At 43.0% G+C, this 23,815-nt stretch overlaps 1 protein-coding gene across 1 annotated transcript in view; it reads left to right on the forward strand.

Moving 5' to 3' along the window:
• LOC309524808 (netrin-4-like) overlaps nucleotides 1-23,815 on the forward strand; it is a 53,377-nt gene that overhangs the window by 8,503 nt on the left and 21,059 nt on the right. The window contains exons 2-3 of the mRNA XM_082209877.1: nucleotides 2,180-2,721; nucleotides 11,786-12,049. Of these exons, the coding sequence (XP_082066003.1) occupies nucleotides 2,180-2,721; nucleotides 11,786-12,049 (806 nt within the window). The remainder of the gene's footprint in view (nucleotides 1-2,179; nucleotides 2,722-11,785; nucleotides 12,050-23,815) is intronic.

Consider the following 23,815-nt stretch of genomic DNA (forward strand, 5'->3'; position numbering starts at 1 on the left):
AGCGTCATCTGTATTCATCTCCTGTCATTCTTGCATTCTGAGGATTCATTGGAAACCAGGGCAAGTCTACTTTTGAAGCAGAGCCATGCAAACAGAGCAATTCCATAGTTCTTGGGTTAGACCCAAAGGTTCCCTTCTGCATGGGGGAAAAGCGTAGCTGATCACCCAAGACCTGTTTTACAGCTCATGCTGGAGCAGAAGAAGGCAGGAAGTAGATTGGGATCCATTGGTGATTTGCAGCACAGCAGCAAGGGTTTCTGACTCGCAGTGGTTGGACAATAGCAACAGCACAATGACTCCCACCACCGCAAGTTGGACTGCTGAAATGGGAAAGAAAAAAAAAGCTTGGAGGAACCAGACTTGGATTTTAGTGTGCAGAACTCGGTTCAGTTCTGATACTTAGAACAAATCCCTGAGCTCACTGCAAGTTCAGAGCACTCATGTTACTCAATTCTAAGTTCTTCAGTTCCTTTTGCACCTGGCGCTGGTTGTTAGATCTCGTGAAACACAGAGTAGATCCCACAAGCCTTAAGTCTGCCTTCCCCTGGGCTAGAGGACCGTGCAAGAAAAGTGAACCTAAATGCAAAGAGGTGCTGCCATTTCCACAAGCAGACATTTGAGAACCACTATGGGATTCTTCCCCTAGTTCAGCCGTCCCCAGCCTGTTGCTGGACTACAGCTCCCATCATCCCTGAACATGGTTCTTGCTGGCTGGGGCTGATGGGGGCTGGAGTCCCAACCATCTGGAGAGCACCCGGTTGAGAAGAGGGTGCTCCAGTGCTTGCACCATCAACTGCAGAAGACAATTAGCTGCTCTCCCTCTCCCCAATTCCAAAAACTTTAAATCCAACCCACAAATTTTAGTCGATACACTTTAGACATAAATAGTGTGTTCTGCCTTTTAAAAAAAACTTTCTGTAGGTATGAAAAGAATAAAGCCATAGAACTGTGAGAGGCCCTAGTTCAGGATGATATTCTGCCGCGGAAGCATCCTGTGAAATTGTGACGGAGGTAATGGAAATGAGCATGGAAATGGATTTGGAACAGGAACAGAAGATGCGTAGCCTCTGGGTAGGAAAACTGGAAGTGAATTCTGCTTTTGACTACCTTTAGAACGGAGCTGTCAACTACTGCTTTGCTACTTCCCACTTGTATTTATTATTGGAACTCATTTTTTCATGCACTTAGGGCCATTTGATGCAATATTTCTTCTGATGGCTTTATGGCACTGTCGAGGCGGGCTTGATCATTTTCTCTCAGGGCGAGTTCAAGCATTCAGGTCTTGTTATCAGCTGCTACATGAAGTACCACTGGGCTGCCACTGTCTTAGGACTGTTGCCCTAAGTGTGGCCATGTGGGGGCCTCTCTAGTTTGCTCCTCCTGCTGGCAGCTGCTTCTAATAGCAAGTTTTTGTGTGTGTGCTGTGTGACTCATGGTACAAGCGCTCCAATTTTCTTCTTTTTCTGTCGCCCTGCCCTGTTTTCAGGAGGTCTCACAGCCACAGTAAATTATGCACGTTCTTCTCCATAGCAAAGGGTTTCAATCAATGCATGCATCATTTTTTAAAACAATGATTTGAGACGCAGAAGGTAGATCTGTACGAAGACATTTTAAAAAATATTTATCCTGTTGTATTTTATCCTTTGTATTTGTTTTAAATGACTGGCAAGCTTGACTTGCATTATGATCGTATTGTGCACCAATTAATCTGCCAATTAATTTCTCATTTCACAACTGTTCCTTGCAAATACCTGATCTTATCAGCCAAATTGATGCTTGGTTAAGCAAGATCTCTTTTTGGCTTTTCCACACATTTGATAATACCCGATTCAGTGGGGAGGATCGGATTTTCACAAGGCACAGCTGTGGAATGAGAATATGTCTCAGACCCAGAAAAATCAATTGGTACACAATGCCATCAAATTTGGGTTAAGTGAAACTGATGGATGGGCCATAAGTCTCTTTGAGACTTTTTTTGTTTTTGTTTTGCAGAAAGCAAACAATAAATACAAATAATAATAATAATAATAATAATAATAATAATAATAATAATTAATGATGGTGTTAAGTGCTTGGTAGGGAATCCAGGGCTGGGGAGGGACTGGGTGATACACAATGGTGCAGAATATTGATTTTATGCAGTTTTGTATCATTTTGTTCCCTGCTGCTTGCACTGCAGATTCAGCGAAGCTACGAGCCTTCCGATGCGATGGGCACTCCTGCAATCCTGCCGTGGGGAACCTTGCGACTGGAAGAACGCCAGTCACGCTTACCACCTGCGGTCAGAACAGCACAGAACTTTACTGCTTTTACCCAGACCACCATCTTCTCCACCACGGCCCCCAGGGGTGTGGACAGCCTAGGTGCACCAAGTGTAATGCCAATCAGCCTGATAACTCTCACCTTCCTTCCGCTATGACGGACGACTTCTTCCTAAACCCCGCCTCCTGGTGGCAGTCTGCGCAAGGGGTGCACAGGGAGGAGATCCGGCTGGATTTGGAGACGGAGTTCTACCTGACCCACGTCATAGTGGTGTTCAAGTCGCCTCGCCCAGCGGCCATGGTGCTGGAGAGGTCGCAGGACTATGGGCAGACGTGGAGGCCGTACAAATATTTCTCTGCCAACTGCACGGCCACTTTTGGGCTCCCAGACGATACCACCGAGGAAGGGTCTCTCTGTACCTCCAGGTATTCTGACGTGATGCCTTGCACTAGAGGAGAGGTAGGTGACGGTGACTGAAAAATGCTTCACCTTTCTGTAGTCACTGAGAGATTATGCTAAAAACAAATGGTAGAAGCTGCTGCAGAATAGAGCAGCCCTGTTGTAGTCGTGGGCAACACGTTTCATGTACCCTTTGACAGCCCCGGATAGGGTCCTATCCATCCTATTTGCATCATCCAGCCAGTTTAGCAGAGTTTGGGTGAGCATTGCTTCAGAGAGATGGAAATGAGCATCAAAATGCACATTGCATGGAGATGTTTCTTGTGGAACCGTAACCATGGATTTTTTGTTTTGTTTTTTTTAAAAAAGGCATAATCATATAATTTGTTTTCCAAAGAAAGAGAGATTTTAAAAATACACACTCAGAGAAACTGTTCTATTTTCAGCTGACAGTTTTTCTGTATAAAGCAAAGTCATTTGTCATGTTGTCAGTGCACACAGAGTACTAAGAACATTGCCAGTGCCTTGTTTTCAGAAACCTGGATCCTGTACTTCTACATGTGTGTGTGCGCGCGCGCCAGTGACTATTTTATGCATGTCTGATTGACGTACGATCATGCACACACTTGTTGCTGCTGACCCGGAAATGGCTAGAAAATGGGGCAGAATGGAACTGGGCGGGGCTTATGCATGCTCCACCAACATGCCAGGAGGTCATGGATGGAACCCTTGCATAAAATGATTGCCATATCTATCTATCTATCATCTATCTATCTATCTATCTATCTATCTATCTATCTCTACCTACCTACCTACCTACATCTATCTATCTATCTATCTATCTATCTATCTATCTATCACCTCTCATCTCTCTATCTTAATGTTTTAATTTTTTTGTAAGTTTTTAAATCTATGTTTCTAGCTGTTCTTATTTTATCTGTAAGCTGCGTTGAGTCCCAGCCAGGGAAAAAAGGTGGGACATAGAAAAATATAATAAGAAATCTCTGCAGCAGAATCCTGTGCAAGGCAAGTGTGTGATTCATCTAGTGGTACTGACTGACAATTCTGGAATTCTCTTATAATTGCTTAGCATAGTTTATCAGGCACTTGTGGCTATGTTGACATATCCTGCTCTATGGCATCCAAGTGATTTTTGATGCCGCATGAACCATGTTCAGGTTTTCTCACTTGTGGAGCCTCTATTCAGGTGGCATCATGCCTTATGAGCACCCAATTTAGATGTTCATAGAGGGAAAGGCAAAGGACTGGAGGCCACCACTACCAACGTAGCCTATCCCCTACAGTTTCACATTACTAGCTCACGGTCTGGGTCCACTCCCTTCCGCTCCTTCCTGATCAGAGTGATAGGGCAGAAACCTAGTAATTCACCTTGCCTGAAATTGTATGGGAACTGAAATGCAGCCAGGCTTCAAAATCCGCACTTCTCTGGATTTTGTGATGCAGCTCTCTAACTAAAAGAAGTGCGAAATAATTGTGCATATCAGGAGGACGCGTTCTTAAAGATGCACATATTAGTCAAAAGATGCATATGTTAGTCAAAATAGCGTAGAAAAATGCACTATATCAGGGGGAAATTCTTGCAAAAATGTGCAAATTAGGCAAACTGGTATACAGCAATGTGTATATTTAGGATATATGTTCACTGAAATGCTGGTGAATTTTCATGAAGAATTTTAAATTAATTAATAAATAGCAAACTGATGCAGAAATGTGGTAAACTGGATTTGAAAAATGAGAAACTGAATTCAAACAATTGTTAAGAAGTAGGGTTTTTTTCAAGGGTGCTGAGAGTTCTTAGGAGATCCCCTATTTGCTCCTAGAGCTACGAGTCTAGAGTGCCCTAGAAAGTAGGATTGATCATTAAGACACTCTGGAAACTGTCTCTCTCAGCAACTCTCAGCCCCCATTAACAAACTACAGTCCCCAGGATTCTTTGGGGGGAAAGCCCTGACTGTTTAAGGTGGTATGATGCTGCTTTAAATCTACAGTGCAGACAGGCCCCAAGTATGTTTAATGGGGCTTAAACACATGCCCACGCAACTGCATAGGATAATTTATTTTATCCATTCATGAAATTCATATACTGCTGATTGTAAAAACAAACAAACCTCAAAGCACTTTCCGAAAAGATTTCAGCCTTGAAAGTAGAGTTATCTTGATGATCCAAACTGGTTGTCCAAATGAGTCGCGTGACTCTCAGCTTACCTTTCCAAGGTGTAGGATACAGCAGTGTACGCAGTGTAAGTACTTGTCTTATTTTTCACCTTCTGAATGCCTTCCTAAGACATGGAAATAGTTACAGAAAGTTGCACCGTATTGCTATTTTACAGTAAACAAGAGAGGCAAATAAATTCAGTGGTGGAGCAAGTTCTGCTGGTGAAAGAGAATGCAGGCATAGATATATGCCTACTGAACTTCAAAAGCTTGCATTTTTCATTTCTTTGTTTTGCTACCCATAGAAGTTGATCTAATAAAAAGCCTTCATCTGGCCTGCTTTAAGAAGATCTTCAGTCGCATGTGCCCCAGTTTTTAGTTTTACATTCGCCTGCATTGTGCCAGATAAACAGAAGGTGTGATCAAAAGCAGACGCTTAGGTAAAAATGCTGGTGCAGATTTGTACCAAGGCTAAGGTCTCAGATCAGATAGAAATTGGAATGGATGTGTTCAATTTTTTGATTCTGATTTTTGTATCGTCCTTATTGGAGCAGTGGAAGGGTGGCAACTGCAATGCTCCCCTTTGCCGTCGCAGGAACTGTAGGTCAGAAAAGTCTGATCCACCAAGAATTTATCGACTTGCTTCTCTATTTGTGTTCCTGTCAGAATCTATAGGAGGCCAAACTACCAAAAGTCCTTTCGTTCCATGTGAGTGTCTCTTGTGACAGATGACACCAAGGGAGTGTGCTAGAATGATTACTGGAATGGACTGAGGGAAGAGGAATTGTGTATGCCTGAACAAGGCAACCCATTGCTGTGGCAACAGGTTAGATGTGCCCTGCTTGACAGATAATAATAATAATAATAATAATAATAATAATAATAATAATATATACCCCACCCATCTGGCTGGGTTTCCCCAGCCGCTCTGGGCAGCTCCCAACAGAATATTAAAAACATGATAGAACATCAAACTTCCCTAAACAGGGCTACCTTCAGATGTCTTCTAAAACTCAGATAGCTGTTTATTTCTTTGACATCTGATGGGAGGGCGTTCCACAGGGCAGGCGCCTCTACTGAGAAGGCCTTCTGCCTGGTTCCCTGTAACCTCACTTCTCGTAGTGAGGGAACTGCTAGAAGGCCCTCAGAGCTGGATCATAGTGTCTGAGCTGAATGATAGGGGTGGAGACGCTCCTTCAAGCTTTGCTAGCCAGCCTATGTGGATTGGTACCATTCTCTCTTTTCAAACCACACCAGTGGCTCAAACATTGGATTTTTCTAATGCTTTCCTTCCATGAGACTCAAATTCAGATCTGGTTCAATCATAACTGCCTCAGGATTCACAAACATGAGCCTGAGGAAAATAAACCAGCAAAAGAACCTTATTCTGGTTCCAAATCTGCTGTGAAGCCACTGCTAGTTGAGTGGAAGGACAAGAGCTCTCACACTTAGGGCCGGTCCTGCCATTAGGCAGTGGAGGCGACTGCCTCAGGCAGCATATGATGGGAGGTGGTGGTATCCCTAGGCTCTTCCTCCTGAGCTTCCTGACAACCCATTCACAATATTAAGTCCCTGTCTGGAAGCCCCCATTGCTGCGATTAAGAGGGCGGGGATTCCCATAATTGCAGCTGCATATATTTAAGCTGTTGTGATGATAGTCGTCATGATTTGGGAAAATGCAAGAGGTTAAGCCAGGACACCACCCCGCCCCCCAAAAAGATGGTGAACTCCAGGGCCACCTATTGAGTCTAACATGGTCCTGGAGTCAGCAGATCTGCTTTGGCCACCATGACAAAGAAAGCTCATCATTCATGACTCTTTAGTTATTCCAACTTCCAGCTGGAAGAGATCGGGGAAGGGATTAGTTGCTCATAGAGGCAAGTGCCCAAATGTTATGACTAGGGCTGTCTGTTCAGCATTTCGTTGAACTTGAGCTGCAGAGGAGATAAAATGCAGAGGCAGGGGAGGAGGGGAAGCAGTTAACTCCAGCAGAATAAACATGCAGATAGCACCGCCAGGTTCTGCTTCTCCAGAGGAAAGGGCCGTAATGCAGTGTGAGTGTGTTGGGGGAGTGCGCAGTACCAGGCAAATATGGTTTTGCAGGGGGGAAAGCAGAATGGAGAACAACTCAGAGGCAGCTACGATGGAAGAGGAATCCTCTTCTAACCTGCATTTCAATGAGCCACATCTGCAGGCTTGCATTCTCTTTTTCTTCTTCCTTCTGGTTTTTTCCCCCAAACTTGTAAGCTAGCCAGGAAAAGGCGCTGTTTTTCTAGCATTATTTCTGCACTTCCTGACATGCTGGATAGCAGATACTGAATAGATTTATCATCCTCTCGTCATTATATAAACGCCCAGTGAAGCTCCTGCTTCATTGGTCAGACCTAAACGGGAAGGGACCTGGGGAGCTGTTCCTATCAGAAATTGTTGCCTTTTTTTAAAAAAAAAGTTGCTTCTTTTTTATGTATAGAATTGACATTTATTAGGCTACTACCCCACCCTTCTTTTAGAAAGTAGGAGGATCAGACGGGTTCCAGTGATCCTGGGTCCAGGCACTAGTTAGCAACAGGTGCTCCCAACTCCATTCAAGGCACTCAGAAGAAACACTTTTCTGAATGGTCCTCTCTGTAAGGACAATGGCTGAAAAGCTTTCTTCTTTTCCCATCTGAGTTCATTCTAGGAAACTGGTTCAAATCTATCTGAGATTGGCAGGCACCAAAAGCAACTACTATCTGATGGCAGGGTGTGAGCACTGAGCTTGATGGTTCACAATCCCAGAGCCCAGACATCCATACCACATCACCATGACTTTGGCAAGATAAATTTGCTACTTGGTGACAAACTCAGTGTATTCATACCTAGGACTCAGCTACACTCAAGTCAGTTATATCGTTGTAACTCCATTGTAAAGATGCAACACCAGATGGCGCTGTAGAGCACAAAATTTGTCTACGCAATTTTACATAGGGGTTTTTTTTCTTTTGTTATGACGATCTAATTTATGACTTATTTATAGTGGTTTTCTTCCTGTGTGTAGATCCAGCCATAGAGTTCATTCACAAGTTCTGTTGGGTGCTTCTGAGGTGAGGAGAACTAATGGTGTGATCCCAACCAATCCTCTGCATTTACTGTGTGCACCTGTTATCAACTGCTGATGGTGCTGAAAGGAGCCAATCTCTTTTGCTGTCTGTTCTGCTATCTCTTTGCTGTGTCAGAAGGAGGGGACAAGACCATCCCTCCAGTTGTCCTTCCAGCAGTGGCCTCTCCGTGTCACCAGTTGCCAGCAGGTGATAGAGGGGTTCACTTTAAATTTTATTTCAGCTTATTATCAATCATCATCATCACAAGGTTCTGGTCTTTGATTGCTTTTATTTTGCATTGATACAGGCTAATTGCTTTATGCAACTTTGTATTAGTTGTTTCATTGCCTAGAGATCCTGCTGATTAGGATAGGCAGGACATAAATTTAATAGGGTAAATGAATAATTGTGCGTGGAATCTTCTACCTTCTAGAAGGCGCAATGTGCCTTCATTGTTTTAATTTTCTTCTGACATCTTAAGGAGGATCTTAAGATCTTTTCTTGGGTAGCCTGCCGTAGGAGGTCATGCGTAAGAAGTGCCCTGACTCCATGACTCACTCATCCTTCTTGACTCTGGGCATGAATTCCCGATAAGAGGAGCTTTTGTTGTGGCCGCATCGTTTCACGTCAACTCCAGACTAGGAGATCAGGCTGTAATAACAGAATTATCTGCATTGGGGAATGGAGAATCAAAACATGGACCCCACGAATGGCAGGAAATCAAAAATCTGAGACATTGTCTCTGGAATGAAGATGACCCTCTTGGCCGGAGATAAAATATCAATGAGATGAAGAACTGCCAGCTGCTACTGAATAGGGTGGCGGAAATACATCCCCTTCATGATGGTTGTCAGCTTGCATTTTCTGTTGCTCTAAGGCACTCCTAAATTCCTTGCTGCTAAAAAAAAAAAAAAAGATAAAGGGGGTCAGGGCAGGCAGGGATAATAATATTCCATTTATGATGAGTTGCAGCTGAGCGACTGAAAACAATAGCATGTGAGAGGTGAGAGTGAAAGGAATTCTTGCAAAGCACAGAGCTCCAGCATCAATTGGGATTATGCAAGAAAGACAGAGTTTAGCTCTCTTTTCTGTGGGAGCATTCAAAATAATTCAGAGGACACTTCCATTCTGTAAGTTCTTGAAAGTTAGCAGCCGAGCTCCGAAGTCCTAAGAGGAACTGAAATGAAGCTGGAGCTAGGATGGTGTATTGGGGTAGTATACATCAGGTTGGAGCCAGAGATGTCTACGGTTCGACTCTCTGCTTGCCCCACTTGTTGTGGGGAAGACTCTCACTTTGTACAGCAGACAGGCAGAAAAGGGGGGAAGGTGAGGGAACCACAACAACTTGGCAAAGCTAGCTGGGCTAGATCTCATAGGAGGTCCCAATCAAGCAACGCCACATAAAAAGAACAAAAGGTAGTCAATCAGAGGGAGAATTGATTATTGGGCTGGCATGGTGGGCAGGAAGCAATAGGTTAGGCGCAAATGAGATGAACTGCAGCAAAGCGAGCTGGTGAGGGAGACCAAAGCAAGTTGTCTAAGCAGGCAGAATTTTACTGGCCTGCCTAGAATTGTCTCCTCTTGGCCAGTTGCCAAAATGAATGTATTTGTTATGAGCAGCTAACATCCCTGCCTTCCTTTCCCAACAAATTCATTTTCACAGTAGTCTGCTGCCCCTTTCTAGTCAGCAGCATTCTACGTCTTTGATAATTCAAGAGAGCTGAGGAAACTGCTCATCCCAGAGCTTTATTTCTCAAGCAGAAAGAGGCCGTGAATTAATCATAGAATTGCACTTTAATGTGGGAAGCGGAAGTTCCATATAAGGATATTCAGAACCCGTTGGGACAAGCCTATCATACAATAAGCTTTGTTGCTGATGGATCAATATCCAACAGCTCGCGGGGACCAAGAGATGGCAAAATAATATGAAATATGAAAGGCAAGGCCAGAAATACATATTTGCAAAAGAATGGAAAGTACTGGAAACCTTTGCTATCTGTCTTCTTCTTTCTAGAAACTAGAGTCAAATCAACTATTTACTCAACTTAAAACAGATCTTAGGAACACTTATAACAGGGCAGAACAATGAAGGAACAAATTTGCCAGTTTTTAAATGTTGCATTTTCTTTGCTGTTGATTTAATTTGCAAGGAACCATATAGCACAAAAAATATTGTTATTGTATTGAGGAATGCTCTGAGCAGCTGACATCCTGTTCTAAAAATATTCCTCAAATGATAACACCTCAGGAGAGTTCCAAGGCCTTGATTGCAGCTTTCACAACTGGGAGGACTTCAGAAATGTTTCTGTCTCCAAACAAGTAGCTTGGTTCCAAGAGGGCAGTGCCACTGGAATGGTCCATAATAATGTGCTATATGGTTCTTTGTAAGCCTTGCTGAGATGTACACTTTTCAACTATAATGTTGTTTTGTCTACCTTATTATAAACACCTACTTTCACTGCAATGATTGACTATGCTTTTGGGTTTGGCTGTGATCTTTCTAAAGCCTTCTCTGACATTGATTTCTCAGGTGATGGCTGAGAGGAAGATGTGTGTTGATACCCAAAGACACTTCTTTCTTCTGTTAAGAGACACCAGAGACTGTAAACCACCTTGTGATCCTTGATGTAGGGCAAGATCTAAATCATCACCATCATCATAAGGCGAATATAGAAATCAGGGGTTGTGTTGGTTTCAGTGGGTGTCCTTAGGTATTTCATGCCATCAGCAAAGCACCAGACATTAAAAGCAAGCTAAACATGTAAAGAAATGCTAGTCCACATACACATCTCAGACTTTGCTTGATGGCACCTAGAACTGCAAAAAACTGTTACCTCTAGGTACAACTGTGATTAGGAAAAACATTTTTTTGTGTGCATGCGCTCCTGATACCCAGCTTCAGGTGTTGATTTCAGGATCATGTGACTATTTGGGGCTCTTGGATTTTGAACTTCAGAAGAGGAAATCTCAGTTCCAGATATATTCTCTCAGTGGCTTTTGAATTCATATTGAATTTCAGTGCTTCTCTACCAACAATGGAATGGTGCTATCTGAGCTAAATAAGCTTGTCGGTTAGCCTTTGTTTCCATTAACCAAGCTCAGGCAGGCACGTGGATTGAGTAAACTTGGTCACTGGGCTTTAATTCTGTCCATCGAAAGAATGCTGGGCACCTGTACTAAACAGAATGGGCTGTTTGCACATGGTTCCATTCCTCGGGGGAATGTGGACAGCTGGCCGGAAGGGGCCTCTGTTGTTTCTCGTGCTTCCATTGATCAAGGAATGTGTGAACACCTGCACTGGGCGGCCTAGGCTGGGCACTTTGCCCATTGCTCCCAGGAGCAAGGGACATCTCCAGTTTGAACCCTGGGCCACTTGCAAATTGGTGTCCTCTAAAGAGATGGGAAGACGATGGGGAAAAGAACAATGAGGTGATGTCAATGGAAGCCCTGATAGAGCTCCAGACAGAGTGTGTTGTTGCCCAAAACCCAGGATGAGAGAACTCAAAGTACTTTTTGCTGGCAGGACTCAAGACAAAGCAAAAATAAAGGTTTCTGAATCTGCAAAGTATTATCCATGAATAGTAGCTTTGAAACTAATGTAAACAGTGGTTTTTAGCGTTCTGCCTTGAGGGAACAATTGTCCCATTGACTTTTAAGCTGTCGTGAAATTCTTCTGTTCTAACAGGGAATTTTCAGCATCCTCCCTAAATCACAATTCCTAGGATCCTTTGAGGGAAGCCATGTGAGTTAAATTGCTAGAAAAACACTATAAATGGGCTGCATAGCTAAATAAAACCTCTGTTGATCACATGTGGAAAACTCGACTTCACGGTAGATTGTTTCCTCTCTCTCTGTCTCTCTGCTTCCAGGTGATCTTTCGTGCCTTAACTCCTGCTAACAAGATTGAAGACCCATACGGTCCTGAAGCACAAGACCTCATGAAACTCACCAATCTGCGGCTCCTCTTATTAAAGAGACAAGAGTGTCCTTGCCAAGGCTCAGGGCTGCTGGAGAAGCCCCACAGATTCTCCCATTATGCCATCTATGACCTAATTGTCCGAGGCAGCTGCTTTTGCAATGGCCATGCAGAAGAATGCCAACTTGCCAATGGGACAGTTGTTGTGGACAACATGGTAAGTGTTCAAGTTATGCCTTCTTAAAAACAACATAAAACAACCCTGCATATCTAGTGCATTAGATTTATCCTTTTGCATGGCTAATAGACCACAGGTTGTTGAATGTGGCCACAGTGTGTATCTCCAAACAATTAAAATACCTGTTTCAGGCTTCTCTGATCAGAACTTAGGCCCGGCTCAAATGTTGCTGTGGTGACAGGCCTGCTGCAGAACTTCCACACAACCAAGCTCTATGCCACTGTGGTAACATTAATTTTATTATAGCTTTTGACACTTGAATTGAGCACAAATGAAGTCAAATCAGATATTAATAAAATCACAATAAAAATAAAATAGCCAAGGCCCTCTGGTCGTGGGTGGGGTCAGTCTAGCTGGAGTAATCTGAACAATTCATCTACTGCTGATACCTTTCTGTAGAACAGGCTTCCCTAACCGGGTATTCTCCAGATGTTTTGAACCACAACTTCCATCAGTCCCAGCCAAGACAGGTGCAGTGACACATCCACTTTATCCAAATTTCCTTTAGCATGGGATAGGATGGGATTGTTCTGCACACGCAAGTTCCATAAGAGTTACCAGGTTGATAGACCTTGGTACCTGTTACTTGTGCAGAAAAGGACAATAATCACAGGATGGCAACTCTGTTCTAACATAATGTCTCAATCCCACGGAATATCTGGTGAAATTAAGTTGGAGAGATGTCTGCTTCTGAAGCGGTATGCCCATGTGGCTTTAAAGTTGCAGTTCTGCAATTATGAATGAAGAGCTAAACATCTAAGACATGTGCTTTCATTATTCCTGGCCATACTCAATGGATGTGAAGTGTTAAACTATTAATATTTAAACACTGGTGAAACACTAACATTGCACTGGGCACTGGATATTTCAAATAATTCCCTTTTTTGAAATGAAGGAAGGAAGGAAAGACCTGGAGGGAATGTTAAATCCTCTTCTGATTAACAGCGGCTCTCAATTCCAACCTTATTTTGGCCTCTAGAGAAATGCCAGATTTGCAAGGAGTCTGGGAATTAGTCGTTTTTTGGATAAGCTGGGAACAAGTTTATAATTACATCTAAAACAAAATGACAGAATGAGGGCAAATTTGCAAAGCTCATTTGGGGTTTGTGACTTACATTTACCTACATGTTCAAAAAATAAATAAATTGTAAGAACCCTTTTCTCAGTGTTTATCTTTCCCAGCAGTTTAAAATGAAGTTGATTAAAATGGGTTTGGCAGGTGATGATGAAACTAGCGAAAGGCCTATTGCTGTGTCAGGTGGGATGCTTGGAGAGAGAAGCAGCGCTACTGCTAAGGCCTTCTAAGCCAGGGGTTGAGAAGAACCTCATCCCCACCAAGCCCCTTTGGCCTATCCACGCTCACCTGCCAGTCCCCTGACACCATACAGGGAAGACTGTTTAAAAACTCAACAGAAATTGACTGGACAAAATAAATTCAAAAATAAGAAGTGACATAACAATAACTAGGAGGGAGCCAGATAGATCTTTTTGGGCAGGTACAGCCTAGGCATATCCATGGACTAATGCCAAGAGTATCCACCATGGACCTGTTCAGATGTTGTTGGACTACAACTCCCATCAACCATGACTGTTGGCTGGGGCTGATGGGAACTGCCCTCCAGCAACTTCTGAAAGGCACCACATTGGCTACCCCTGGACTAGGTCCTCCTTATAGATCTTGCAGTCCAGTTGCAGCCTCCCTCCACACACATCCTTACTCAAATGGGGAAATGTGCACACAGCACCAAAGAGTGATTTTTGCCGGTCTCTGCTCTTGGGCTCTAGGACGTTTCCCGATACCTGCTGCTCACCTCCCTGCTTTTCCCAAGGTGAGTTTACTTGTCCTTGAGAGAAGAAAGGAAGGCAGAAGAGAGGGGGGGTTTCCCCCCTCAAGCGTTACAGCTGAACACTTGGAGAACCCCTCAGGGGTTTCCGAGCTCCCAACTTTAATGTTTCTGGGGCACAATTAATTTTGGGGGTAAGGTTTGCAGCCCCCAGAACCTATATGAGTAAATCTGTTAGGCCTCAGAGTGCCAGAGGCCAAAGGAGAACTTCCCTAGAACCAAACATGGAACAGTGCCCAAAGAGCTTTTGTCATGCACACACAATTATTATACAGACATGACCTTCTGCCATTCCTACTATAAATACAAATCAGGCAGCAAGAAATATCAGGAGTTTAAACAAAAGGAACTAGAATGAGGCAAATAGGTGTCTTATTTTATAGAGGAAAGGCCTCTATCTTGAAGGCCTGTCAGAGGACAGTCTTATATTTGGAATTGTCTTCTGCTTGAATGGTGAAATGCATTGTATTTCTATTTCAATAACAATAATTATCATGTGCAAATTTCCTGCAAAATTTTTACTCTCTTTTTTCTGAAGGACCCCCCCCCCATTTCTTTCAGCAGTGCATGAACTGGTCACTCTAGACACCAGCATACCCTCCAATGTTTCTCCAATGAAAATAGTGATCTCCTATTCCATAATGGGGACGCTGGTGGCGCTGTGGGTTAAGCCACAGAGCCTAGGGCTTGCTGATCAGAAGGTCGGTGGTTCGAATCCCCGCGACGGGGTGAGCTCCTGTTGCTCGGTCCCTGCTCCTGCCAACCTAGCAGTTCGAAAGCACGTCACAGTGCAAGTAGATAAATAGGTACCGCTCCGGCGGGAAGGTAAACAGTGTTTCTGTGCGCTACTCTGGTTCGCCAGAAGCGGCTTAGTCATGCTGGCCACATGACTCGGAAGCTGTACGCTGGCTCCCTTGGCCAATAAAGCGAGATGAGCGCCGCAACCCCAGAGTCGGCCACGATTGGACCTAATGGTCAGGGGTCCCCTTTAATTTTAACAGGGAGAAATGTAAAGTATTGCACTTGGGCAAAAAAAATGAGAGGCACAAATACAAGATGGGGGACACCTGGCTTGAGAGCAGTACATGTGAAAAGGATCTAGGAGTCTTGGTTGACCACAAACTTGACATGAGCCAACAGTGTGACGCGGCAGCTAAAAAAGCTAATGCAATTCTGGGCTGCATCAATAGGAGTATAGCATCTAGATCAAGGGAAGTAATAGTCCCACTGTATTCTGCTCTGGTCAGACCTCACCTGGAGTACTGTGTCCAGTTCTGGGCACCACAGTTCAAGAAGGACACTGACAAACTGGAACGTGTCCAGAGGAGGGCAACCAAAATGGTCAAAGGCCTGGAAACGATGCCTTATGAGGAACGGCTAAGGGAGCTGGGCATGTTTAGCCTGGAGAAGAGGAGGTTAAGGGGTGATATGATAGCCATGTTCAAATATATAAAAGGATGTCACATGGAGGAGGGAGAAAGGTTGTTTTCTGCTGCTCCAGAGAAGCAGACACGGAGCAATGGATCCAAACTACAAGAAAGAAGATTCCACCTAAACATTAGGAAGAACTTCCTGACAGTAAGAGCTGTTCGACAGTGGAATTTGCTGCCAAGGAGTGTGGTGGAGTCTCCTACTTTGGAGGTCTTTAAGCAGAGGCTTGACAACCATATGTCAGGAGTGCTCTGATGGTGTTTCCTGCTTGGCAGGGGGTTGGACTCGATGGCCCTTGTGGTCTCTTCCAACTCTATGATTCTATGATTCTACCCCCTTTACTGTTCCATAGTGATGAGGATGCCCCAGTCACTCTGGGCAGCTTCCAACATGTATAAAAACAATAATGAAACATGAAACATTTAAAAAAACCTTCCATATACAGGGCTGCCTTCAAATGTCTTCTAAAGATTGTATAGTTATTTATCTCTTTGGCTCAGGGGCCACATAACTCCATGCGCTCCAATATTTATCCAATGAAAATAGGGACGTCCTAAGGAACAGCGGGACATTCTGGGATCAAATCAGAAACTGGGATGGCTTCTGTAAATCTGGGACTGGAAAATAGGGACACTTGGGGGGTTCTGTGCCAGTCAACATTTGGTTTTTCAAAACAGACAGGGCCTTTCGTGGGAAGAAAGGGGAAAGAAGTTCCGAATTACAAGTTTGTATCAGGCCCAAAGAATTCATGCTTTAGCCATGGCTCATGGTTATCAGCTGTGCAGTGTGGGCCAGAAAAACCGAAATGCATAAGGTTCTTGCATGACAAGCATTTGAATCAGAGCTCCGGGTATGTGTGGAGGAAGGGAAATGGAAAGAAAATTACACACTGCAATGAAGACAAGGATGGTCGGGAAGTAATGATAACTAAAGCCCCTCACCCTGAGATATTTAGAAAGTTCTCCAGATTCAGGTTCCAAAATCAGAATCCAGCCCAAAATCAGAATCCATACTTCTATCTTGGTGAGACATGACATTACACAGTCCAGGATTCCTTTCACAATGTAGCTTCATATACCTTTAGGTTTTTGTAATCTTGCCTTGCTTTCTTCTGAGGTGGAAATTCTTTGCTTCCATTTCATTGTTTTAGAAGTCAGGAGGACAAATAACAACTGTATGAGTTCCACAATATTTTAAGAAAAATCCTGAACCACCACAGCTCTGGCATACATCTAGGATTCACCCCCAGTATCCTAGCAACAAAGGATGTTATTAAACTCCACTCACAGGAAATATGGGTCCACTTAAGGAATGAGTCGATAAGAGGAAAGCAAACAGCTAAATATGCAAGTGTTGAAGCCTCACAAGATGAATAACACTTTAAATTAACGCAGCTGGTTGAAGAATAAACACACTGCCCAAGAGAAAACACATTATGGCCCACGCTCTTGGCACAGTGATTGTAAACCTTAGCTGGATTTCTCTTTTATATTTTCCTCTAAATATTGTGCCACTAAATGACTTCATCCAGCATGGAATTGAATTGTTTTGTTTAACTAAAATTCATAAATTCCCCATTTCTCAGAATTTAATAGGAAGAATGCATCCAGATACATTAACACTTCTTTTTTTTTAGAATGAACTTTATGAGTTTTCAGCTTGTTTTCTTGAATGTGGAAAAATACCTCCCATTTTTGTTGCTGGTTCATCTTTGCCTTTACTCTGAAGTTTCACTTGCAGATGTTGTGATTTGATCAGATTGGCTGTGATGGCCTGCTTGATTTTGTCATCAGTGTTGCATACAGTGCATGTGACGTGATTTCTGCATCCTTGGGACTGGATCCAATGGGTTTAAGTTTCAGGGTGATAGAATTCCAGTAGGCAGTAGGAGAAACATCTTGGCAGTAAGAACAGTTTGACAATGGAACCGAAGGTCTTGAAGTAGAAGGTGGTCAGGCATCTGTTGGAGATGCTCCAGCTCTGGATTTCCTTTATTGAGCTGGCCTGTACCATCTCTATGCTGTCACAGGACACATGTAAATAGAATCACATAAGTGGCCACAGCCAATAGCATTAAATAGCAGTAGATTAAGCTGTTTGTTTGTTCATCCAATAGAGGGTTGTTGTTGTTTTTTTAAGAGGTACATAAATTGTTGCAAGTCAGGGTAATTATTCATACCACAGGAGCTTTCCAATAGGTAACTTGTGGCATTTGTGCAGCAATACATTGCAGTTTTGAGTGCAAGGAAGGTGTGGTGTCCTCACTATAGGACTATTTAAGAGGAATTGAGATGTTTGGACCTACTACAAAAAAATGAGTAACAACTTTGCATTCATTGTGCAAAGACACCATAGTTTGGATATTTAATATATCCAAGGTTGGCTCTGAAGGAAGTGGTCCTTCCCCTGGTCTAATCAGGCACCTAGGGGTACTTGTGGAGAGACATGCATCAACAGTGGTGAGGAATACCTTTTGCCAACTTTATCTGTTACATGGGTTTTGCATCTTACTGGAGTAGGAGGAGTTTACTAAGCTGATGCATTATTTTATAACTTTTAGGATTGACTCGGTCCCAGCTCCTGCCAACCTAGCAGTTCGAAAGCACATCAAAGTGCAAGTAGATAAATAGGAACCACTCTGGCGGGAAGGTAAACAACGTTTCTGTGCACTGCTCTGGTTTGCCAGAAGTGGCTTAGTCATGCTGGCCACATGACCCAGAAGCTGTCTGCGGACAAACGCCAGCTCCCTCAGCCTAAGGAGCGAGATGAGCGCCACAACCGCAGAGTCGTCCACGACTGGACCTAATGGTCAGGGGTCCCTTTACCTTTACTGTGATACACTTAAGTAGAGCTGCCCTTGAAGGTGCCATCGAAGCACAACACTGCTGTCTGCCACTTCTTAGACTTCCACATTTGCAGTGTTTCCAAAGCACTTTCCCCAAATATAATTTTATTTTATTTATTGTTATTTATTTATTTATTAAACATATTTGTTGTTGTCACCCGAAGGTCTTCAAGCGACTTATAGCAAACAAAACAATATATAATATAGGGAAAACCATATAATGCATTAATATTTCATATAACATAACATTTATAGGGGGGAATAATATCAAACAACATTAACAATACTCAAATAATAAACAAAGCTATACTCTGGCCCACTAATTGGCAAATAAACAAAACCCTCAACCTTGCCTCCCTAGTCCAAAAATCATTCACATCAAACCAATAATCCCCTCCCCCCTTAACATCCTCACTCCATCCATAAGTCTGGTGTCAAGGCCAGCTGTTACAAATCAGTGGTGGGTGGGTCCAGTGTTCTCCAGGAATGGTCCAGCATCTCTTTTCTCCCTTCATGGGGGAGCAATAGCAAAGCAAAGCAGGAAGATGGTAGCAGAGGTTTTAACTGCTCCTCACATTGCTGGTGTAATGCATTTTTGTATGTTATCTTCATGAATTTGGGCATCATTATATACTCTTTACCCTAGCATATGCACACACACAGACACACACGCACACACACACACACCACTATTCATTTGGAAAACAACATTGTGAAATTTGGAGATCTGCAAATTTTTAAGAATGGCTGTATTTTGATTTGTGTATTGCTTCAGAAAGGGGAACTTGTGCAGGTTCACCTTTAAACGCAAACTTAATCAAATGTCTCCCCATCCCTACTCACTGTGGAGCATGAATGGGAGAGTGCTATTGCTATCAAATTCTGCTTATGGGCTTTGTTCTTATATGCCATCCACCTCATATTGAATTGTTGGTTGGGGTAGCTGAGCAAAAACCTGGGTTGTGTAAGGTAAAGCTAGTTTTTCTCTATCTCGGCCTTCATCTTGGTGACTTGGCTGTCGCTTTCCCTTGCACACATTATCTTCCTCTGTGAGAAGTTTTGTTCTGTTCCCTCTCATAATCCCACAACCAACTGAATTTGTACACTATCTGATCTAAGCTTTGCCAGTCTGTGTGACCTCCAAATACCACAGGAACTACTGTGTGTTGTAGCTTGCAATTCACCAAACATGTTTTTATTGGGAGGGAAGTTTGACTGTATATGCCAGTTAGCTGACTAACCCAAGAAATAAAGAGACACTCAGCTTGTGGAATGATTCAGACTAGTTTCTGCTAGGGTAGAAAGACTCTGAGTTGTTATATCTGAAAAGTTGCCCACATAAACCTTTGTCCATGAAGAGGAAACTTATTTGTTGCATGAAAATACATGTAACACTGGGTTTTGTTGTTGTTGTTAGGAAAAACATATTCAGAAGAAGATTTTTTTTAAGTGGAAATGTAGCAGTTAGTAATACAGATTTTAAACCCTTCCTCTGGTGGTTGTTTTCCCACTCCGGATCACCACCTTCCCCAGACTGCTTTTCTTCCCATGGGAATCCAGATTAATTATAAATGTGCATTTGATTTCTATCTGGAACAGGTGGAAAGCAGCTGGAAAAGTGTTTGTTAGAAAAACCTGCTACCTACATATTAGCCTGGTAAAAGAAGGACAGTAATGGCTCCTCATGATGTTCCTAAGAAACAGGTGTAGGTTTATGCCTTATTATAATGTGTGAACAAGCCCTGAACAAGGACCAAGTCCTTATAATTGTAATGAAAATGATAGGCACCAGAGTCACAGTAGTGTGGCTGAGTAAAAAAAATATGAGTTCTTCTTTGGCAATTACTTGTAGCTGAGTGAGATTGTCTTTCATGAACATGGTCTTAACAGTGAGTCTGTAAGTGACTGTGGAGGCCAATTCTGGATCCACACATCCTTCCACAGTGGGGACATAGGTTTCCGGGCAGGAGTTGATCATGGTGAGGATTTGCCAAATGTGCCTTCTTCTTAGCTCGTTTCTCCTTTCCTGCCTGAGTTTGTGCTTCTTCAAAGTCCATGACACCTTTGGTAAAAGCTGTTCTCCAGTTGGAATACTCACAGGCCAGTTGTTGTTGTTGTTGTTTTTTAGTCGTTTAGTCGTGTCTGACTCTTCGTGACCCCATGGACTAGGGCACACCAGGCACTCTTATCTTCCACTGCCTCCCACAGTTTGGTCAGACTCATGTTTGTAGCTTCGAGAACACTGTCCAACCATCTCGTCCTCTGTCGTCCCCTTCTCCTTGTGCCCTCAATCTTTCCCAACATCAGGGTCTTTTCCAGGGAGTCTTCTCTTCTCATGAGTTGGCCAAAGTACAGTGGTGCCTCGCAAGACAAAATTAATTCATTCCACGAGTTTTTTCGTCTAGCGAATTTTTCGTCTTGCGAAGCACGGTGTCGGAAAAGTTTTGGAAAAGCTTCAGAAATCACCAAAAACCTCAAAAAAGGCTACCACACCGCGTTCTATGAGTTGCTCCTCGAAGTCAAGTCGCAACTGTATTAACGGTGTTAAAAAAAAGGAAACAAACTTGCAAGACGTTTTCGTCTTGCGAAGCAAGCCCATAGGGAAATTCGTCTTGTGAGGTCAAAAACTGCAAAACCCTTTCATCTAGCGAGTTTTTCGTCTTGCGAGGCATTCGTCTTGCGGGGCACCACTGTATTGGAGCCTAAGCTTCACGATCTGTCCTTCCAGTGAGCACTCAGGGCTGATTTCCTTAAGAATGGATACGTTTGATCTTCTTGCAGTCCATGGGACTCTCAAGAGTCTCCTCCAGCACCATAATTCAAAAGAATCAATTCTTCGGCGATCAGCTGTCTTTATGGTCCAGCTCTCACTTCCATACATCACTACTGGGAAAACCATGGCTTTAACTATACGGACCTTTGTTGGCAAGGTGATGTCTCATAGGCCAGTATTTAGTCCAAACAGAAAAGAAAGCAAATGACCAACTCTTATTCAAAAAACAAAATAAAACCAGGGCATAGGAGAAGTGAGAAACCATATTGTGGCCATTTGGCTGCAAAGGGAACCAGATGCCAAGCAGAATGTCCACTCCAAAAGAGCTATCAAAGCCTGGAAAGCTATATAGAAGTTTCAACTAATAAGAAGGCCAAGGCGAAAACTAGATCTGAAGTAGCACATGGACACAGGATGCCCAGTAATGTTTGTATGCATCCAAATATATATATATAGGCACAAGTCTTTGATAGATAATATAGAAAATGAGCCCGCAGACTTAAATTTGTGCCTTTTAACATAGTGGGTTCTGTGAAACTAAACTTCCTTCTTTTGTCCTGTCACCATTCCATACATTGGAGTCAGAGCCCAGATTCACTTATTTTCTTTCCTAATATTAACTTTTAGGCAAACCCTTAGCTCCTTCAGGAACAAAAGTGAGATATAAATTGATTGATTAAATAAATAAATAAATAAATAAATATTCAAAGGAATGTCTATGGGACATTTAAAAGGGGAATGGTTTGATTGCTTAACCGCTTGGCTACTGGTGGGTTTTGGTTATTTTAATCATTTAATTGCGACCTTGTGGCTACTTTCATCCCCTGTGGAAAATCAGCACTAATCCTGCTGGTAGAGAGACATCTGATTGGAAACACTTGTAAAGGCTAATAAACTGGTTTAATTGGCCCTGTGTCTTTGTTAAAGGAATTTTTTTGCTATTAAACACATTTTTTAAAAAAAGAAAGAAGCAATCAATTTAGTTTGGAACAGTCAAAAAACATTGGAAACAAGAATTGTTCTAGAATCTTCTGGAATGACAAAATGTCAAAAACTTGGTGGGTTATACCTACATTTCCCCCCATTATACTCTTCAACTAATGTGTTGTATCAGAGGTCTTTGTTACCTGTTGCTTTTCTCTGCAGGTGAATATGACTGTGTAGGTCAGGCACAGGAACAGAACGAGCAGTCCCAACCCTGCTTACACACATACACAACACATTTATTGAATATCTGCGCAGGGCTTCAGATAATGCCTAATTCTTGAATATGTAAACAGGCCCAAAGTTTCCCTTTCATTCATCCATGTTAGAAGACAGGAGCTCAGGTAACAATTCTATCCTGTCCTACTGAATATGCTGCCCAACTCCCGGGCAGGTGAGAAATTGTACTGGTTTGCATGAAACCCAATATGAATTCTTGCCTGTTCCTTGGGGCCTGCAAGTGACTTGCTGATGATGATATGCAAATCTCTCTGTGTCCAAAATTGCTTTGGCAGCAGTACAAAGTGAACGTGTAGCCAAATGACAAACATATTCAGTGAATTGGCATCAGATGCCCAGTTCTGGAAAGGTTCCAGTACCCAGACTTCAGTCAATGGGACCTACCCCCGCCCCCATTGACTAATGACAGCCAAGAAATAGCACCAATGGTAGCAACAACAGTAAGAATCATCAGCAGGATAAAAGAGGCTAAGTGGAGAAACACAAGAGGAAGGAAGGATAAGATGAAACCAAATGGAAACACAAGTCTGCGTCACAATAGCCTGCGTCACCAATGTTCCAGCCAATGTGCTCCTTCCCACCTCCACCATGAAACTGTAGTTTCCATTCCTTTACCATCATGATTATGATGGCTGGGAACAAAAGGAATTCTTGATTGAGGTCCAGAAATCAAAACGTTGTGACAAGAGCAGATCACAGGCAGCACATTAATCCTCTTCTTGCTCAATTCCATTTGCCGCCAGTTAGCTTCTGGGGATTATTCAAGATGCTGGTTATTATATACCAGCAAAATGCCTATCGTTATGGCCAGTGTGTGTGGAAGGAAGGAAGGACATGCATATTTCAGGGACATCATGGGTGGAGAGCACTGGGTCTTTGCTTGCCTTGACTTCAGCAGAGGCCATATATAGAGTTAGGGGTCTGACACCATCTGCATAGCCCTTGCATCTGCTAAGCCAAATCCTGGTTCTGTTTCTTGAGTGCTCTAAGCCAATCCCCAAAAGTCAGAGGGAATCTGATAGTGAGTGGGGCCATGGCCTGATATGGGCCAGGCTAGAGTATACACATGTACATACATGCTAAAGCATACCCAGGGATGACCTGTCCTTTTTTGCCACCTGAAGCATAATACGAAGGTGCTGTACCCATCCCCCCAACCATGCCTCACTTGCTAGGGTCACATGGTTGCAGCGGTGGCTTCCAGTAAGATATCGTAAAATCTTGCTGAACTCTTTTGAGAGCTCTGTAAAATCTCACAGTATAGAGGTCTTGTTCAGAAAATAGACTAAACCCATGTAGCTTGTGGGCTGGGCCTACTGCTGTTATCCTGCCTCCCCATATCCCAGCACTCAAACATAAAAAGACCAAGTGTCCCCTCTTGTCCTGCTGTGGTAAACTTCAGTGACATAGCTGTCAACTTTTCCCTTTTCTTGCGAGGAATCCTATTCGGAATAAGGGAATTTCCCTTTTAAAAAGTGAAACATTGACAGCTATGTTCAGTGATCCTTGGATGAAGTGAGTTATAGAAATTCAATAAATTATAATATTTATAATGCTGTTAAGTATATATTATGTAGGAATGTTAGTCCTATCAATGCTGCCAAATTGCTTCCCAATTTTAGATCACC

The sequence above is a fragment of the Podarcis vaucheri genome (genome assembly GCF_965113315.1).
Source record: "Podarcis vaucheri genome assembly, chromosome: 2".
Lineage (NCBI taxonomy): Eukaryota > Metazoa > Chordata > Lepidosauria > Squamata > Lacertidae > Podarcis > Podarcis vaucheri.